Source organism: Lates calcarifer, linkage group LG20 (assembly GCF_001640805.2).
Source record: "Lates calcarifer isolate ASB-BC8 linkage group LG20, TLL_Latcal_v3, whole genome shotgun sequence".
NCBI classification, from domain to species: domain Eukaryota; kingdom Metazoa; phylum Chordata; class Actinopteri; family Centropomidae; genus Lates; species Lates calcarifer.
The window spans coordinates 1,427,947-1,448,825 of NC_066852.1; the positions used below are offsets into that span (position 1 = coordinate 1,427,947).

At 41.6% G+C, this 20,879-nt stretch overlaps 1 protein-coding gene across 1 annotated transcript in view; it reads left to right on the top strand.

Annotated features, from left to right (window-relative positions):
- The window catches only part of LOC108899906 (polypeptide N-acetylgalactosaminyltransferase 10), a 75,474-nt gene that overhangs the window by 25,194 nt on the left and 29,401 nt on the right, over nt 1–20,879 (top strand). The window contains exon 4 of the mRNA XM_018700642.2: nt 3,317–3,483. Within this exon, the coding sequence (XP_018556158.1) occupies nt 3,317–3,483 (167 nt within the window). The remainder of the gene's footprint in view (nt 1–3,316; nt 3,484–20,879) is intronic.

Genomic DNA, 20,879 nt, shown 5'->3' on the forward strand with positions numbered 1-20,879 from the left:
CAAATCAATGTTAGTGGCACATCGGCCTTACATAGCCGACTGTTTTTGAGCCTGCACATTAAAATAACTCGGCCTCAGCTTTGTAAAAATGCTTTGAAAAATGTTCAGATACTCTCATTTTAATGGTCAGTATTTAAAGATTTGAAAGACTCGATCTGAAAGACTAAAACCTTGACTGAAGCTTTCCTCAAAAGCCTTTAAAACACGTCTATCTGTGTATATATAGTAGTTGGAACTGGACCCATCCCCCTCCCATGGCAGCTGTGAGGGGATGACAACAGGACGACTCTGCCCTAAAACCAAACTCTATTTTGAGCATTGTTTACACCTTTATTTTCCCATGCTGGATCTGTCCCAACTCATTACAACAAGCACTGTTTGGAACAATTGTTCCAGTTATCAACCTGCCCACTCTATTCACAGGAGAGACGTGGCTTTACACAGACAGAAGCTGATTACACACTGCACAGCACCTATGTACTTATAAACCATGTTCTTGACAGCAATTATCAGTGTCATTGATGCCCCCCCCCCTGTGCACAAGGTGTGAGGAACTGATGATAGACGTGTTCTGTGTTGCACTGGAGCAGTTGTTATTCTGACTGCTGTGGTACGACGGTTATTTTTAAAGGGAGGTTTCTCAGTAAGAAGAAGAGAATCAAGGAAGAGGAAAGTCTAATTTTACCACGTTGGTCAGGAGTAGCAATAAATATAAACTGATGTACAGACTAGATATGTTCACTGTTTAATCTGTAGTGACTGAAGGAAGGCCTTTTGGTCATTATAACCCAGTGGGTTCATCCTGTTGGGAGCATGAATGTCTATAGGGAGCAGTTTCCTGGCAATCTGCCTCTTAGACTATGAGATATCTTGTGTGCAGTGATGACGTTTTGGGCCTGAAGAAGATGCCAGCAGGAGATTCATAGAGTGTCCAAAATGGAAAGAGTTCGTCCTGTTAAGAGCATGAATTTATTCAGAAAATTTCATAGCAAAATGCATAAGAATGGACATTTTCATTTGATGGAAGCATCAGCAGAAGATTGGTGGTATGACCGCGATTCAGGAGCAAATTGTTCGGCTATATAACCACAGATATATAACAACTTGGTCCAGAATGAAATACAGCAACCACTGAATCTTAACACTGATTTGTTTAAGACATTCATGATCCTCAGAGGATAAATCCTAATGATTTCCTGTTATCGTCTGACTTTTCACCTAGCACCACCAACAGGTCTGCTCTTACTTGTTTTGAGGAGTCAGTTAGGATGGTTCAGCCATATAATCAGGATGCCTCCTGGATGTCTGCCTTTGGAGGTTTTGTGGGTACATCAAATGGGAGGAGACCCCTTTTGAGACCCCCCTGGAGTCCCCTGGGCAGAACCACAGCAAGCTAAAGGGATTACATATCCCATCTGGCCTGGAAATACCAGGCAAAGCTGCAGGACGTGGATGAGAAGGATGCCTGGGCTGGAGTGGACTGTCTGGTGTTCAGTGATTGTGTTTGAGCTGCAAAAGGTGGAACAAATAAATCAAAACAGCGAAAGAGAGATAAGAACTGAGGCAGCCATCCGCGGCACCATCTGAAGGTATGGAGGAGGTATACAGAGTGTTAAAGAACAGACGCTGTGGAGACATGATGAGCCATATGGACCTGTGGCTAGAGTGCAGATTGCAGAGTTTGTTCCAGCTCTCCTGACTCATTAAAGAACAAAATACTGAAAATAAACACACCAGAAACACTATAAATATCGTCTGCTAAACAGCTTGGGACCCGCTGACCCGATTCGTCACAGATCAGCCTTCAGCGCTTTCCCTCCACCTGACAAGAGCCTTTTTCCTGACCCTGCCGTCACTTTCATGTTGAAAGTAGTTTTAAATGTGTTCTCTCTCAAGGTCTCTTTGGGTCATACTTCATGTTCTCTCATTTTTCCCCTCATATTTATAAATCTGCTGCATCTTTTTACCTTATAAAGTATTAGCCATCGACTATGTTTTCCATCCTACATTTATCTAACCAGTATATTCTATCAAGTTAGGCAGAAAATTCTTTGCATATTTTCATCGCTGTCAAGGGAACTGAGTCAAGTGTTGTGAAGTCTGAGGTGGAGCAGCAGTGAAGCTGTGGAGCTCGTGGCAGAATTAGAGGCCAAGCCACTGTACAGTTTGAATAGCTAGAAAGAAATCAATTTACATGAGATTTTTTTAATCACTTACACTGTTTAGTGGTATTTTGAACCTGACTGCAACAGCAAAGTGTTTTGGAATATGCTGAAATTGTGCCATTTGGAGCTAAAATAAGCAGGTAATTAAAATCAGTTTTTATGCCCAAATTACATCATAAAGAAAACCACTTGTTGAAAATTGTACAGCCATTGCCACTAAAACTACTGAGGAGATACAAAACGTGTGTGTGTTTTGTGTTGTAATGTTACTGGGTGTGTCGTAGTCATTGTTTTTCTGCTCAGTGATCTGGTTTATGGAAAGAAAACATTAGCATTTTTGAGCACCGGTGCAGTGGGTTTGAATTGAAGACAGGCTCTTGGCTCAGTCACGCACAGACCAGCGATGTGAGCTGGTCAAAGTCTGGTGCAACAGAAGGTCTGTTGTGTCCAACAGTGAAATCCTCTCAGCAGAACCACACAAATGACTTGTCAAGGCTGCTCTGGACCCGCAAGCCTCCATCTCAAGGGGCAGACAGGGGTGCCAGCGGTGCACTGGATGGGGGAGGGGGGAGCCAGTGCATCTGTCTGATTGGTCGGAGTGACAGCAGAGTGACGGGTGCCGTGACAGCCGGGTGCCACATCAGTCCTCGGTGGGCTCAGACCTCCTAACAGCATTCACTCATTCATTTCACTCACACTCACTGACTGAATGATGAGATAGAGAGACAGAGAGACAGAGAGGGAGGGAGCCAGGCAGGCCAGAGAGACTCAGAGATAATTACTGTCTCTACAAATTCCCCTCTTGACTTCTCAGAGGGAGAGAGAAAAGAGAAAGGGATGAAGGGCAAGCCAGCAGGTGGTATGCTTCATTCCATTATCATTAAAAGAGCAACACATTGTTCAGGTTGGGCTGGTTTTGAGCTCTGTAGTACAATGAAGTAAAGGGCAGCGTCTCTGGTTCCAGAGGTTTTTCTTCCCCACCATCAATTAGGATTTGAAGATTTAAATGACAGAATCAGATCATTTAATAAAACTATACGACCAACACGTCTCTCCCTGGAGCCACAGAGCCAGCATGGCTAATGTCTGCTTCCCTTTCTAATTTCTTGGTTTGGTTTCGTGTGTGTGTGTGTGTGTGTGTGTGTGTGCAGCTGTAAACAGAAGCTGTATGCAGAGAAGCTTCCCAACACCAGCATCATCATCCCGTTCCATAACGAGGGCTGGTCGTCACTGCTGAGGACTGTTCACAGCGTGCTCAACCGCTCTCCTCCGCAGCTCATCGCAGAGGTCATCCTGGTCGACGACTTCAGCGACAAAGGTACAGAGGACACACACTCATCACTGACTTGAGAACACACCTGCGCCAGTGTACATACACACACACACACACACACACACACACACACACACACAGACACACTTTCACACAGGAAGACGAGCACAGCTGCAGTCGGCGGGGGTTTGCTTGTTATAACTGAGACATTTAATGTTCTGTGGCATTTTCTTCCTCCTCTTTCTCAGTCCCTCTTTCATACGCACAAACTGCTTTCACACACACACACACACACACAGACACACACACACAGACACACACACCACTGAGTCATTTGTTTGCCAGTGTTGGTGACCGTTGCACACATAATGAGCCATTCGGAAACAAAAGCATTAGCTTCTGCAGAGGCCCAAATGTGATCTCTAGACACTGCTTTTGTATATCTTATGCAGGCTGAGGAAGAAATGGAGACAAACACACACACACACACACATACACACACACATATTGGTGACTCAGTATTTCTGGAATGTATCTCTCCAGCCCAGTTGGTCATTTATTATCAAGACCAGAGAGCAGCTAGCATCGCTATGCTCACAGCTCTAATCTCCAGAGTTTGTGTGTGTGTGTGTGTACATATGTGAGCTGTGGTTTGTGTATATATGTGTGTATATATATATATATATACATATATATATACAGACACGCACTGTATATTAGCTGAAGTCAGGACCATGCCCTGTTTCCTCACTGCAGCACAGGTTGTTGTTTTTCACAGCACGCTCAGACATTAGCGAGAAGAAAAGTGAAGCGTTGTGTCCTAAAGTAATCCTTCACATTTTTGACAGCTCACTGAGTTACTGTAGCTCTCACATTTGCATCACATATCATTTTTCACACTGTTTTTTTTTTTTTTTTTTTTTTTTTTTTGCTCATCATCTGTGACAGAAGTAATTCTTGGCTGTTTGACAGATTCTTCTTCACTGGTTTATTTCTGCATTAAAGACGTCAGGAGACGCTAAGAACTCATTTTCACTTGACATGAATCCACGTTCAGTTGTGTTACAGCAGCCTCCTGAAACTCCTGCAGGTTAAACTACTGACTCACTGTAGACGGACTTGAAAACCTTTGCTAGTATAATTGTCTCATCCTGAAATATAAGACAACTCCCATTTTTTAAACCTAAGATTCAGGAAAAAAATATCATCTTATATTAGGGCCAATACGGTATTGTTTCTCTCCATAACGACAGAGAACTCTCAGCATAGTTTTTCCATTCATTCGGTTTAGGTGCTCTGCAGAATGGTTTCTAATTATAGGGAAAACCCTGAATTGGTAGATGGCAGTGTGCAGTGTTTCAGCTGAAGCTGCAAGTAATGAGCAAAGCTTCATCTCACAATCACTGGCTGACCCAAAGCAGAGCTGAGCCTCTGATAAAAATCTCAGAAAATAGCAAAGATGTCTCCTTTTTTTTTTTACCTCTTTCAGGTGTTTAATGAGAATCACATTCTCCCTCAGCCGCTAGAACTTGTTCATTATCAAAAAACAAATAAAGAATATTTTTGTTCATCTTTTTAATCGAATCTTTGAATTGTTTCTGTTTTTCGTATGAAACTGGGACTGTGGTCTAGTTTTAAATGCAAAGCCTCCAGCTTCCTCACAGGCCACATGAAAATCACATTATTATTATTATTATAGTGTTTGGAGTGAAAGACTGCAGCGTCCTCTGAACAGATGGTGATGATGAGGGCATTCTGTGACCTCGCTAGTGTTAGCGAGGTTAGCAGGGGAATTATCCAGTTTCTGGTGTGGGTTGGTTTTCTCACACATGCAGGCCTAATCAGTCTGAACTCTGGAGTTAATGCACAGCTTTGAACCCTTACATAATAAATCGAGGGACAAGTGCAATATTATCACTGGGGTCTGAGTGGAGGCGAGAACAAGATATTCATCATGAAGTGTGGTTCACAGCCGCTGTGTGACGCGTAATTTCCTGTTCACTTTTCCATTTCCTTAGATATTAAATAATGCACTAAAAGTATATGGAGAGAGAGGAGGAAAGAAAGGAAATGAAGGACTGTTTTTATTGGCTGTTCAGAGTAGAATATTACAGCTTCATAGGGACACATAGTATTAAAGAGTGAGGTAAACACTCACGTTTCATCATCAGTTACTTTCACTGATGTTGATTAATAATCTCTGCTCCATGGCAGCATGCTAGCCCGCAGTTATACTGATGCCCTGTTACATTAATTGACGTTATTTTGTTTTGGTACCTCACAGCCGACATGAGGAAGATAAACAATTGATGAGATGTTTTTCAGACTGCGGTTATATTTTCTGAGGTGCTAATTAGTACCTGCTTTCTACGTCGTGTAATTATAGCCTCGCTGCTGAGCTGTGTTTCAGGAACAGCCTCTTCTCTCCTCTTTAAAACCATAATTAATACAACTATTCATATTTGACTCAAAGAGTACCTGATGATTTATATTTGTTTGTCAGCTCGTGCTGTGCTCGGCTCTACTTTGTGTCTTATTGATGGAGAAAACTTTTCTCTTTCAGTTCAGGAAGTCTTTGGTGGATATTGAGGTTCTTTTCATTTCAGACGGCTTCAGCTTCTTGAGATATCATCATAAGTGTGCTCAAAGTGTGAACCAAAACACAGCGAACAGAGGAGCAGAGTGTGAGCTGTGAGGACCTCTGATGGTGTCAGCTGGGGATTGTTGTGCGTCGAGGATGGTGAGATTCAAGGCGGGGGTCAGATGGCTTTCACTGGGAGTCTCTATATTTATTTATTCCCCACTGTGCCCTGCTTTTTCATACAGAGATCAGTACGTGCCACTTTAAAAGTTTCTGACAGCCCGCTTATTGCACTTGTTGCAGCTTGTTCCAGCTTTGAAAGGAATGAGGTCTCTTTTTTTTAAAGCTGTTTAAACTTCTAAAGCAAATGTAGAAATGAACTAATGAAATAAGCTTCTGGTTCTTGAGCACTAACCAAATGTAGACTTCAACAGCGGCTCCTGTCAGCTCCTGTCTGAAACAATGGCACATTGCTCATCTGCATTCTTTGTATTACACCATCTGTATTTGTTGTAGGGTTTCACAGTTAATTTGTTACTGTGCTAAACAGTCAAATCACAATTATGTATCACGGTGTAGAAACTATTCCTGCAGGAGCAGTTTAACTGCACTGAAAACACATGTAGTTAAACTTTTGACAAAACAATCTTCCAGGTTTCGATCATGTCACGTGATTGGAGGAGGACACAGGATCGCAGACGTTTCATTTTTTAAGCACTTTATGGACTTCTTCTTCTGTCCATGTTGTCTGGAAAGCTGAAGTTCAGAGGTCAGTCTTGAATAGCACAAGGTCCATTTAGTAGCTGGATCTTACACCGTTTTATTTTGGCTGTATAAATATTCAGAAGATGTGACGTCTGTCTGGTCTCTGTGTCTTATTGACTGTTGATATGTGCTTCTCTGACGCTGAGGAACTGGCAATAAAACACTGAGGTTCACCGCAAATGCCTTGAGTGCTGTTCAGAAGTTTTTTTTCTCCTCCTCTCCTCCCTTGTTTCCTCTCCCCTCCCCTCCTCTCCTCTCCTCCCCAACATATTTAGGGCTTTGAGTTAAATTGGCCTCCTCTCCCTCGCTCCAGCTGAGACTTTGCCCTCCAACTCGAGCAGCATGAAATGCATAAACATAACACTGGTTTTATTTTGCCTGATAAAAATACAACTCATGATACAATACCAGCTTATTCCATACATATCTCTGCACTTTTCTTACATATGTGTGAACCAGTGAGTCTTTCTCCTCTTATTATCTTCACCACACTACTTGTTTACACATGACTAACCGTGCAGCGCTCCTTTCATGCCATCTGTGAGCTCTCTCCAAACACATTTCTCTCCTCAGTCTTCAGATGAAAAGTGTCTGAGCTCCTTTGCTTCATGCTGGTCTCAGACTCCACAGTCTATATTGTTGATTTTGCATGTTATTCCATCAACTAAAACTGTGTCTGTCTGACTTTACTCCCGACATCCTGAGATTTGAAACCTAAGTCCATCACAGTGGGTTTTTCTCCTGTTTCCTTTGTTGTTTTATTTGAAACTCTATGACTGTGCAGTCATGTAGTTAAGAGCAGGTAGGAGTTTTCAAGGGAGGGGCTCAAAAGATGAGAACTAATTAATGAGTTCTGTGGTTCAATAAAAGATGCTCTGAACTTAGGTGTGAAGAGATGAGCTTGGCGTTGCAGAGGTTGTCGTCTCCGCCCCTGAGTCATGTCCTTGAACACAGCAGCACATTATTGTTTGTCACTGCAGTATCATATGACAACGTGCAGATATCAGCAATAAAGAAAAGGAAACCTCATTTTCACTGTGATAACTCAGGCAGGCGTCAGTGCGAGTTGATTATTGTAGCATATTGAGAAGAGGTGAAAAGAAAATGGATAGCTGAGTCGTTAGGAAAATGATACACTATTTGCAGTTAATTTCTCTGGTGTTTCAGTGTTTTCCCTCATTAAAGTAATTACAAGACATAAGCAGTAATGGTTGGGGAGATGCAGAGTGTGCATACGTGCACACAAGAAAGCAGAGTTTATATGCACTGATAGTAACCTGTAAAATCTACACACACAGTACAGCAGCAGGTCAATAAAGCTGGGAACAGATTATTAAGAATCTGCAAAGATGGACACCCCCACACTTAACGACCATTCCCACCAGCATTCAGAGAGACTGAGTAAATCCAGCGACAGCACACTGAGATAGGCAGGGCGTGAAAACAGTCATGTCCCAGGAAAACCACGGAGGAACACAAATTGTCGTGTGTTCAGAAAATGGACAGTCACTGAGAGGTTGCTGTGCTAATTTATACAAGAAATGTGGAAAATGGAAAAAAAAAAACCTACATTTGGATGAGATGATGGACGGAGAGATGAGGGCAAACTCTGATGATGTGAGGAGAGAGAACTTGATGTGAGCTGCAGCTCTGCACTAAAACCAAATGAAGTGGATTATAAAAGAAGAACCACTCTCTCACTCAGTGTGTTGAAGTTAACTGTTTGCTTGCTGATTTTGTTGCTTCCTCCATAGTCAGACATCTTTCTTATTTCAGGGTCAACTCATCTGAGGAAACCACCTTATTTTAACATAAAGCAGCTGCCTAGTATCAGTTTCAGTTTCAGCTGGACCTTGAATTAAACTGAGGATGTATCACTGTGTAGGGATGTATTTGTTTGAAGCCTCTGCTAAGCACATGTTGACACAACCCTGTAGGTCGTTTGTACAAGCAGCTTATTACGACCCACAGTTATGTTTTATTGTTTAGCAGCCCCTAGAGACACTATTAGTCATGAGAACAGTACAGTCCTATGGGTCTAATCAGGAAGCACAGACACATAACCTTTACTGTTGGAGGAAGGAGTAATGTTTCTCTAATCTCTGATCCTTATTACTGAAACCAAAACATGCTGAAGATATCAGGCTGGCGAATTTAGCTTAAGTGCATGTAAACAAGCAAAAAAACCAAAAGGAAAAAAGTTGGGTTTTTTCAGCAAAGTTGGGATTTTGAATCGTAGAATATTTGTAATTTTCAAATTATGCAACCTGTTGGCAGGAAACAGCTGCACACACGTTTCTGTACAAGCTGTTCTGTGGCAGAACAACGTTTAGAGAAAATCTCACCTTTCAAAGAGGTGATGATAATTTCCTGTTCCACCCACGAGCGTGCAAAAAGCCTGAAATTACATCTAGCAAATATTTACATCCATATTCATCTGTTCTTCAGTACGTATCACCTTGGTCAGTGTTAAATGATCTCAGTCCTTCCTCGCTCTCCCTCTCTCTCGGCCATGCTCACCTCTGTGTTGTTGGAACAGTTCATTCAGGCAGAACACTGACTCATAGATAACATGCAAACACTGAAACCTTTATCTCCTCTCCTCCCCTCATCTTCCCTAATGTCTCTTTTCTCTCCTCTTCTTTCCATCTCTCCTCTTCTCCTCCTTTCCCCCCCTCATGTTTCCAATCTCGTCTTTGTCTCTTCTCATTTCCTTTTTGTCTTTCATGACACGTCTTATCTTTAGCGCCTCTGTCTGTTTCTTGACGTCGACCCCGTTTCATCTCTTGATGTCTCTTCTTGTTTGTGATTCTCTTGTCTCACCTGTGTGTGTGTATGTGTCCGTTGTTGTGTGGTGATATTTTGGCTGCTGGATTTGAATTATATTCTCGATGGTTCTGTCTTTCTCATGTTCTTCACCTTTTTTCCCTAATAGTCTTTTTTTAATTAGTCTTTTCACCACTTTTTCATGGTCTTCGCTCACACGTCTCATCTTTACATCTTTCCTTTCCTGTTCCTGTGTGTTAATTGTTGTCTTTTTTAATGGCTTTCTCTCTTCTTGAAATCTTTCATTCTAGTTCTTGAAGATGTAGCCTTAGGCTCTGGAAAATTGTGATTGATATATATATATTTTACTATGTTCAGATGTTTCATAGGCAGTTAATAATGACTGATTGATTGATTGAAATGAAATCATCAAGATTAATTGTTAAAGGTGTTGAAAATGATGCTCTCTGGTGGGCAAACTGTGACAGACACTAGACCTACACTGATTCAACTTTTCCTCCCTCATAGTTCCTCACCTGTGTGTGGCTCCATCTTTCCTCCTCATAAAACCAAAACTGACCTGCTTACCAACATAGTTCCTCTGTACCTGATACTGAGACTAATAAACCACTCGCTCTGTTCTGAGATGCTGTCCAAAACCTTTGTTAAACTATTTTATAAAAGTGAAATGAAAACATCTTGACATTTTCTTGCAAAAAAAACATCTAAAGGAGTTTTATAAAAAGCTACAAGCAGCTTTACATATTAACGCTCACTGCAGCAAATTTGTGGAGCTGAACAGAAAAACTGTAATTAATGGGGAACGGTCACGCCCGGCGCGGCCAATAGAGAATCTGCAGGCTGATTTATGTGATGTGCTCTGTGGAGCTGCTGCTGTTACTGCAGTGGTAGAGAATCAAGCTGAAAGCATTCACTGACAGTGAAAGGAGAGATGTTTGGGTTGATCACAGTTGGCAGTCGGCCTTCCTGACACATGAAAATACTGGAGTAGGATGCAAATGTGGAAGTTTTTCAGTCTGAAAGCAGAAGTTTGAAACTTGTTATGACAGCTTGAGGGAAAAAAACAGAAATAAAAGATAAAGAACAAACTTCACTGTCAACATTTTGTCTAGTTTCCACAGAAGAGTCAGTTTTGTGTAATGATCAAACCTTTTTCACTGTAATCTGATGAATGATACAACAAAAACCTGGAGCTGGACAGAGACAGGTGCTGATCTTTAGCCAACATGAAGATTTAATGATGATGAATTAGAGTTGCTGCTTTTTTAAATTACCTCAATGAAATGTTTGGAATTCCTCCACTGCAATCTCTTATCACCTGTCAACATATAAATCGACACAGATCTGCCTGTGATAAGCTGAAACTGATCTTTCTTTTCCTGGTCTTGTCGTCTCTCTGCTCTGCTCTGACCCACTTGGACTGTCTCATATGTGACACATGGGTGTGATATCCATGATCCATCTTTTTCAGGGATCACTTCAACAAAGCTCCTAAATCTGACTCTGGTAGATCTGCCAGCGTCAGTGACTGCTGGGGACTGCTGGCTGTCATATTACTGACCTCCCTCCTGCTCTCCCTGCTAATCTCTGCTGCTGTTGACTTGGAAAACTTTACTCAGTAGAAGATTTTTGGCAACAGTAAATGTCAGGTTTCAGTGTCAGTCGCTCAATCAAAGAGCAGCTGTTGTTTCCTTTTTTTCCTTCTTTTCCCACTGACATTCACCAATCATAAAGGAAGAAATCCATCATAGAGAAGGCAGAGGGACCCATTTTTCTTCCCACTGTAGCCTCAATAGAAAATAATGTGATGCACCTGCTGGGTGTTGAGTAAGGGCTAAGACTGGGGGGAAAAAAAAGAAAAGCATCCCCCGCTGTCACTATGATTTCTATTACTCAGATTTGATGCCTCTGGCTTAAAATGAAACCTCTCTTTTCTGGATAAAAGGAAATGTCTTCAGAAGAGCTGTCATGGCAGCCCAAGGCTCGTTACTAAAGTGGAGTACCATCCGCACCTTTTTGATAACATGTAAAAAAAAAAAAAACAATTAAAAAAAATCATTATGCAAACACGTGGTGGAAGTAGAGATAAAAATAATTTACTGCTCTTTGTTTTAGGTTTGCTCAGCTAACATAGAGGGGGCAGGGTTTATACTGCAGCCAGCCACCAGGGGGCGATGGCGACATTATGGCTTTGATCTTGGGGAGCTGTCATGTCATCCATCTTTTTATCCAGTCATTGGTTCAAATATATATTTTGTTCAATGATGGCTGTTTCCAACAATCGGAGAAAGAATTGGCCGATCAGCAGGTTTTTTAGCTAGCCGCCCACCCGTGAAAAATGGCCACAACACAGTTATACATGTTGTAAATCTAGCTACAGAAATAACTTTTAGATCAAGGTTAATGTTCGGTAGGTGAGAAAAATGTTCACTGTTTCTAGCAACTTGATATCCCACAGCTCTTGTTGATTTTGTGTCTGCAGGATGAACACATCCATCACTGTATTGAAATACCTATTTCATGCTTAGCACTGGTGATAATGGTGGTGCTTTCATTGAGCTGAGAACTGTGACTTCTTGCTGCTTCAGTGTCTTTCATAAGCTCATCAGCTGTTTGTTCTTGATTCTCAGCTGCAAACACATCGTCGTGTTTAGATGCTTTTTGTTTTTGTCCATGTCTGACTTTGTCCACTGAGGATGACCTCACTGCATTTACATGACCATCACATTTTTGCTGGGACTAATTGGTCAGCCAGCTGCCGTGTCAGCTCTGAGAGTAGAAAATTTGTCATTAAGGCTGCTGTTGCTGTGTTATTAAAAATTCTCAAAATGCCAAGAAACCGCTTGGTTAAAAGTGCCAGCCAAAGGACGGCTTCATATTTCCCTTTCATATCTCATCTCTGGCATGTTATTGGGCTCAGACGTCTTCATAGCAGAGTTTCATTAAACCGGGGACAGTGCGAGTCCAGATGTATCCATCATGGTTAACTGTGGTCTGTGACAGAGACAATCCCTCTCAGGAGGACCAGTCAGCTACACTGCAGTATCACCTCCTTTGATGGAAACCTGCCACTGACTCCAGACTGATTGTCCAGTTATTCACATACAGCCCAGCACTTGATGGGATCAATAAAACAAACATTTGAGAACATTGAGTTTTAATACGAGAGGACAGCACAGGAGAAATGAAGTATCCGACAAGGAAGTGATTCTGTTCTCAAATGTTTGTGTTTAGTGAATGCATGAAAATTGTAATTAGTTCTGTACATTTGGTTGCCAATTTGTTGCCAGCAATTTGAGACGGTATGACATGTTTTTAATGGCGGTTATCGTGTCTTGGCAGGAAAAATGAAAGTGCAGCGCAGTGTGGAGGCAGGTGATAAATGGGGAAAAGAAATAAAATCACTTGGAGTGAGAAACAGAACAATCAAGACGCATGACACAACATTTAGAGGGGGGTGGGTGGGTAATGTGAAAGACAGCGAGAGAGACAGAGGTGAGGCAGATGCTTTAAAGGGGAATTTATGACTTTTATCAAACTGTGTCTGTGTAACATCAACATCAACAAATCTGTGGTACTTGATGACCTGAAACAGGCAGAAAAGTAAAAGGCACCTTCACAGTGGAATGAATAAAAAAGCTAATTAAAGCAGAGATCTGACAGAAATGTGAACTGAAGAGGTCGTTTATCATCTCTCGTAATATCAGAGGCTTTTGTTTTTCTTTTAGCTGGAGATGAAATTGCTGAGACCTCATTTGCAGGAACATCCTCTGTGTTTAAAAGGTTGTAAAAAGGTCACTTCGGTGATGGTAATATTATTTCTCTTAGTCAGAGCCTGACACTGAGAATGTGAACGTCGGTTTCTGGCAAACCAATAACTCCTTTACCAGATTATCTTACTCATGTTGCAGTCTGAGTAAGCTGAAGCTCTGGGTTGCCAGGTTCTTGGCAGCAGGACAGAGGGAAAATTAAAATTTGCCAAAATGGCTGACATGATGCTGAAAACAAATACCTTTCTTCTGATGTTTCAGTCCTCTCTCTCACATGCTGTAGGCTGCCACACATTCTTTGGGGATAAGCTTGAAAAAACTCATTAGGGAAATCCAGTTACTGCCAATCATGTAAATGCATAATCAATCAGTCCACTGCCTTAGTCAGTGTTCTTACTGAGTTATTGGTGCTGCTATAACGCTATGAATTCATTATAGCTTTGTGTGTGTGTGTGTGTTAGAAGGCAGCCCCGCTGAAAACCAGTGTTAAACACTGACGACTTGTAGGTTTGAAGGTTTGCTCTGAAGACTACGAGGCTCAAACTGTTTAAAACCAGATGTAATGAGTCTGGATTCATAATTACAGTGTTTGTCCCTTTAAAAAAAGCCACTACCAAGTGTTAAAAACAGACTATCAAACACTTAGACATACTCAAATACACTGCTTTTGTTTGTTGCCATTAGCTTTTTATGTTTGTTGGTTGCAGCACATGTAGTGAGAGAGAGAGTTCTAGGTCTGTTGCTGTGAAGGAGCCTCCTGTCAAGCTTACAGCCAGTGAGTGTTTGATACTGAAGCACAACACCAGCAGCTTGTATTCAGGTGTATTATAAAGGAGCTCATCATCCTGTTAAATAGCAGACTCTTGTTTAAAGCTGTGGCTGAGAGCTCAGAGCACAGCACTCTGTGTTTTTGTGTTGTCTGCTCTGTTTACTGAGTGCTCCTCGATGAGCTCTTTATTTACCTGTATTATACCTATCTGCATTTACATGTGTTTCCTTAAGTTGCAGTGTGTTGCGCTCTCTTGTTGTGTGGAACATAATTTAATGAGTTTGATGACACCATTAGATGCATACTGTGTAGACAAAGCCACCACCAGTCTCAGTGAAAGCATATAGACCTGCTAACCTGCCCAGCTACAGTCCATGATGAGCTTTCAGCTGGGTGAGAGGAGGAGGAGGAGGAGGAGGAGGGAGAGTGGTGATGATGGTGAGGGGAGGTCAGCTCACTCTTCATTAGGCTGTAATTGAATTTCCGCAGCCCATGCAGGGAGGATGTTCAGTGCTCGCTCTCCCTGCAGGGGAGTGTTGGCTCACTCCAGCTTCCCAGCCTCCCCAGTACTTTCAAGGTTAGCTCAGCTAATGGGCTACCTTCTCTGCAGATTTCTCTGCTCGCCATCTGTCATCTGCACGTCTGAGCATGTAAGCGTGTAGGTACACGCTCCACCACGTGATGCCGCTTAAATCAAGCACTACAGACCCTGTTCAGTACTGCAGTAGATCACCTCTGGCCCTGATAACAGCTGACACGTGGCAGTGACTCGACAAGAGACCTGCAGTGTTTCTGTGTTAACAGAAGACTTGGAAGGACATCCTTCCTTATCTCCTAACAAGAAGTGGATATCCTCAACAAGTATCACAGCTCCAGACCTGTTCGGTAGAGACGCCTTGTAAATGTTTCCTCATTGGTGCAATGAGGAACTGAAATAACAGATACTACGAAAGAAACGCTTCATGTTTAAATTTCAGCATTTGTTTATGCGTCTTCACAAGTTGATGTGTGTCTTTCTGTGAATGCTGCATTTGATGTTTGTCGGCCAGGTCACTAAACACCTCATGAAATGGCATCATTGTTGTCTTAGTTTGATGCCTTTTACTTGATTTGATTAGGAACTTAAAATCTACAGTGCAGTGACTTTATTGGTTGGATTTTATCTTGTGCAAGACGAGGTCACACAACTGATGTTTTTCCAGTGAAGTGATGTGTCTTTTTTCCTGTGGTCTTAATCTTCATTCCACCTTCTGGATTATCTTGTGATTGAAAGTCCAGGGATGTGGTGGTTGAACCTAGGACCGTCCAACCAAGAATCTAAAACATGAAGATATTCTGTTTACTATTATACAAAACAAGGAGAAATTAAAAATTAAATTGTGTCCTTCATAAGGTTTTAGCTCTAACTCTTCTTTATTGCTACCACTGTGATTCCTCTTTCAAACTCTATTAAATAACATTGAAGACCATTCTCATGCAAAGCAAGTGATAAAATGGAGTTTTGTGAATGTGTTGAATGCAGTGGGGAGCCTCATTTCATCACTGTTAAACTGCTTTACGGTGATTTTTTTTTTTCTTTTTTCTTCTCTCTGCTTCGCTCTTCAGCCTCGTTGCAGTTTAATTTTTGTGAGATAATTTTGTTTCCTCTAATAAAGCTGTGTTTTCAGGGCCAGAGGGGTAAAAGATGGTGTTTTTACACGAGACACAGCACAAAGCAGTGAAGCATGTTATCATGTTGTAGCAAGTGTTTATTTTTGTTCCCTCCTTTTTAATTGGAGTGTACTTTAGAGATGAGAGCTGTTCTCTGGGGAGGTTGACTTCATTAGCACCTGTAAGTGTCCAGGCATGTTAGCGGAAAGGAAGAGATTGAGAGAGAAAGGTATATTGGAGGAGTTGTCTCTAATAAATGCTTGTCAGGGAATATTTGGATGTGATATCACAAACTGAGTCAAACATTATCTGATGTTCCTCCTCTTCCCAGACAAAACCTTTGTGTTAATGCAGTGCTCTTTTGAACTCTTATTCATCTTGTTTTACAGTTTAAGTCGGGGACTTCACAGGGCGCTCCGTGTTCTTTGTTTCGTCTTGTTTCCATGAAGAGGTTATTATCTTTATTATTATTATTTCTGTTTAATTGAAGTTTAAATTGAGAACTGGAGCTGCTCCCCAAGGACTGTCATTAGCATCCGTAATAGCGGAAATAACTGGCATCCTCCCAGCTTAATGGAGGCAATCTTAGTACCAAAACAATCATAAACACAATTTAACCATTAACCACAAAGCAAAAGAGAAGGGGAGGAAAAAAGGGGGAAAGAAATGAGCAATGAGAAATGGCCAGCGCGAGACAGGACAGTGTTTCAGCTAAAGACTTGTTATTATGTTTTAATAACTTTCCCTGGAGAGCAGAGAAGCCATTTTGGCCACTCAGCAAATTGAAAGAAGGATGGATGGATAATGGATAAGGAAGGATTAGGAAGTACCTGTATGTACTGATCTGAGGCACAAGGAGACCTGTGATTTATTCATCAGGAAGCATGTTGGTGTCGTGCTTGTTGTGTTGATTGTCTGCCTCTTATTATGTACGATGTACAGGTGTGTAACGATTCTCCAGTTCGGTTCAGACCTTCTTATCCTTTACACTCTTTGTTCCTTCTTCCTATTCTTCATCACCTTTTGTGTTGATTTAAATTATTTGAGCAGGTTTTGAGTTGATAACTCTGAATCTGTGTCCCTGCTGCAATAAAGATGTTAGAAGGAGTCTAACACTCAAAGAAGCAGCAGTTAAATGATATTGCTTATGTAAATTTGCATACTTAAAGCCTGAAAGTCCTTAAACACAACAGTGATTTAAACAAAATCTATTTCAAGAAAGACAGCGACTCTCTCAAGGACTAACAATCCCCACAGGGATATTTTTAACAGCAGTCGACAGCAGCAGCACGAGAGCCGCTCGACAGGATGAGGTCTGGAGATTTAGAGTGAACACAGCATCAGTGCTGCCTTGTTAACAGTGACTAACAGTGACTGTGTCTCTGTAGCTGTTACTGTTCTGTCTTTGTGAAGTTTGGCCTCTGCGTTCCTGTCGTATCTCTGCTTCCACTTCATTTCATTCTCCGCTTTTGTAATGCTAACATCAATTATTTGCAGGGAAACAAGAAAGTCATTGTACCATGTTTTGAGTGTTTTCTTGCATTCCTTCTCTGTCATGCAGTACTGTAGATGTGGTTACAGTGGGATCAGACTACATACAGTATTTTTGCCTTTCGGAGACGGTCTTCATATCAGCCTGCTCGACTCATAAATTCTTGAGACGTAGCAGACTGCAGGTTTGACTGCAACCAAACAGCCTGTGTGATAGGTGATGGGCAGGGAGCCAGGGACTGACTTTACTGTTCCACCTGACAGCACCAACAACTAATCTTTACACATGTAATGGTTTTATGAATAAATGAGCATTAAATTCTGACTAAATGCTTCGTGGCAGGTGTGACTGTCAGTCTAAAGACTTAAAACTGGAATTTGACACAGAGCCCAGAAGCAGTATCTCCCCTCTGGTTGAAATGCAAGAACCAGATTCCCGAACATAACATGAACTGATATTTCTTAAGAATCTAAAACTTGATAACCTTTATAGCACTGGGCTCCTTGTATATTGTGATAAATTACAGTACCTTGATGGACCAAAATACAGTGAGAAAACTGGAGGACACTGATTAACTTCAACAGCCTGTATCATACAGATATTCCTTTTTGGATGAAGACAGAAATAGACTTCTCTCCAGACTGTGTATTTCAAACTTGAAGTCTTAAGAGTTGTTTCTGACCGTCCTCTAGGGTGGAATCTGATAGTCGGCATCTGATGATTGAATCAGAACCTTTTGAACAGGATCCAGAAGAACCAGACCCAACCTGACATGTATAGATTTCTATTCAAAACAGTCACCTGAGGTCACTCAGAACAGAAAATAATTAGACCCTGCTCCACCACTTAACAGGCAACAACTCATTTCTCCTGAACTTCAGTTTCACATCAAAAGGCACATTTTTCTCCTGTGATGATGATAATGACAGAGCTGATAGCAAGTCCGCTTGGGTCCACTCAGGTGTTGGACAGCCTGATTAGACCTGATTAACTGCTTGAAAACAAGTGGACTCTTGAGGACCTCTAGTCAGAACCAAGCCTTGTCCGCTGAAACTGAACGGTTGAGATTAAGCAGAGGAGGCACGACGGGTTGATGTTTATGATTTTCACCCTGAGAAGTTAACGCCTGCTGCTGTAAAGGAAACAGCAGACCCAGTCCAGCCAAGAACTGATGTGACATGTTAGTGATAACATGTGATTCCTGGACTTTGGTCACTGTGGAGTCTGATGGAACAATAACAGTACATTACATTAGAGAGGACTGGAAGATTACTTCACACATGCTGCAAACGAGAGCTGTTTATGAGTCTCATACGGTGAAGCTACTGTCTCTTGTCTGTAATGTTCTCTACATTCAGGAAGTGTCCTTTCTTAGAGCAGGAGACAGCTGCTAGAAACTGAAGCTAGACTGAAGAAGTATCAGTTTTGTTTCTGAGGATGGAACAATTTCACAAAGGATAGACCTATACAGTTTATTTATTTTGGTTTGTAATTTAAAGACATTTATGTTGACATTGATCTCTAAAGCTCTTTTCTAAATAATAAAAAATGGAGTTCATGTTTATCTGACTGATGAAAAAACAGCCATATGCAGTAATATATAAAACTGGGGATACATCGCATTGTGATGCATCGTGATATCGAATCGTCATCGAATCGAATCGTGAGATTAGTAAAGATGCACAGCCCTCCTGATAACTAGAAGACTTTAAAGACGGAGGAAAGAATTCAGTTATGCAGTAGACTCACAGCGGCTCTGATAGAGATGTTAGTGTTGTGGTTTTGCTGAGAAGCAGCAGCTTGTGTGCGTCTGCTGCAAATGTGTGACAGCGCTTGAAGGCAGAGATGTGAAATTGTCCGTTCTCTCCTCTTGCTTATCAAAATGCTGCTTTCATCATTTTACGATGTGACGGCAAAGTGCACATCTGTAATACATCTCTTATCATTGCCTCAGTAGCTATTTAAGCTGTGTGTATTTTGTGTGGAGGGAGGGGCGGGAAAGGGGGGGGTATATGCTTTTAAAATCCCCCTGAGACGGGCTTATATCATCATAGACTCTCCCTCAGCCTCAGCATCCTTTTCTTTTTTTAATGACGGTTGCAGAAAAGCAGCTTCAAATGTTTCCAGCCTGGCACTCGGCAAAAAGGGAGGATGTGTGGTGGAGTTCACACGAGCAGCCGAATATTTTGGAGGAATAAATTAACAGCTTGGCTCTTTGGTGTTGCGCCAAGACTTCTGGGAAGTAATCCAGCACCTTGGAAAGACAAGATTTGGAAGTCATACTGGATCCACTATAATTTGAGGTTAATTGAATTGAAAACCCCCCCGCCTTGCCCAAAAAAAGGGAAGAAAAAAATCCGCAGGAGGGGATGAAAAACTCAATGTATGGACAGAAATATGGCTGTTACGTGCAGCTGGTTTCTGAACCAAAGAAGCGCCGCTGCCCCCATTTCACTGTGTCTTCTTCTTTGCTTAGTTTTAGTGTTTGTGATTGAATTCTAATTAAAGCCTCAGAGGAAGATGTGGTGCATTCCTGCAGCAGAAACAGATGGAGGGCAGCGAATGTGTGGCTGTTTGGTAAATGGGGTCTGCAGAAGTGACCCAGGCATCGATGATGTCTGAGCCCTCATCATGTCCTGGACTTCACATTCTAATAATGACTAATGTGTTTGCCGACGTCAGCCTGCTCTCATTAGTGTGATTTATAGTCTCGCCAAATTTCCGTAAACCAGAGGAGCTGTATTCCAATTTATTCAGGTCAAATTAACCATTCATAATTAGACGCTGTAACCTTTCCCGCTCCCTTCTCCTTCGCTGAATGTGCTGTACATGCAATGCAAATGTTCATTGTTTAATCTAGCTGGCAGTCATTAGGAAGGTTATGTAAGAATCACCCCATGCAGGGCAAAAGTTTAGCCTGAATCAATCTAATGGTTAATAGCTAATGGGCTGATTTATTGTGGTGTTATGAAGGTGAAGCCTCGTCCTTTCCTCTGGAGGTGGCAGTGAACCTATAGATCCACCCTGCCTGGTCTTGACCCTGCAACATTTCTGAATTCTGCACGGAGTCATTATAATATGGAATAATTAGAGATTAGTCATTTATAACTAAATTACTTAATTTTACATGACTTTGTTCATCAGGTATTATGCATAATAATCGAGGTCATTAGACCGAAGTATAACAGGTGCTAGCTCAGTTAAAATAAAAAAACAGATGATTACAGTATACACTTTACACATACACTAAGGAAATGTTCTGAGTGATCAGTAAATGGGAATTAATATTTTATATTTATATTTTCAAATATTTTAAAAAGCGGGCACACACAGTATAAAGCACATACAACAAACTAATATACTAAAAGTTGGTGTCGTGATGTTTCAGGGTGGTTACGTCCATATTGGATGACCAGTAACAATTTTAGGACAATACAATGTAATGTACAATGTGATACAAGAATCGTAAACATACCAAAAAAGCAACCGAGGCGACCAAACGCCTAAACAGTCCTGACTATCAGCCAATCCTATGTGTCACTGCTGAAGACCAGGCTGAGGGAGGTGGAGCTGTGTGGCTGCAGTACAGGCCTCACAGAGCTTCACCAAGTGTCTGCTGAAATCTCT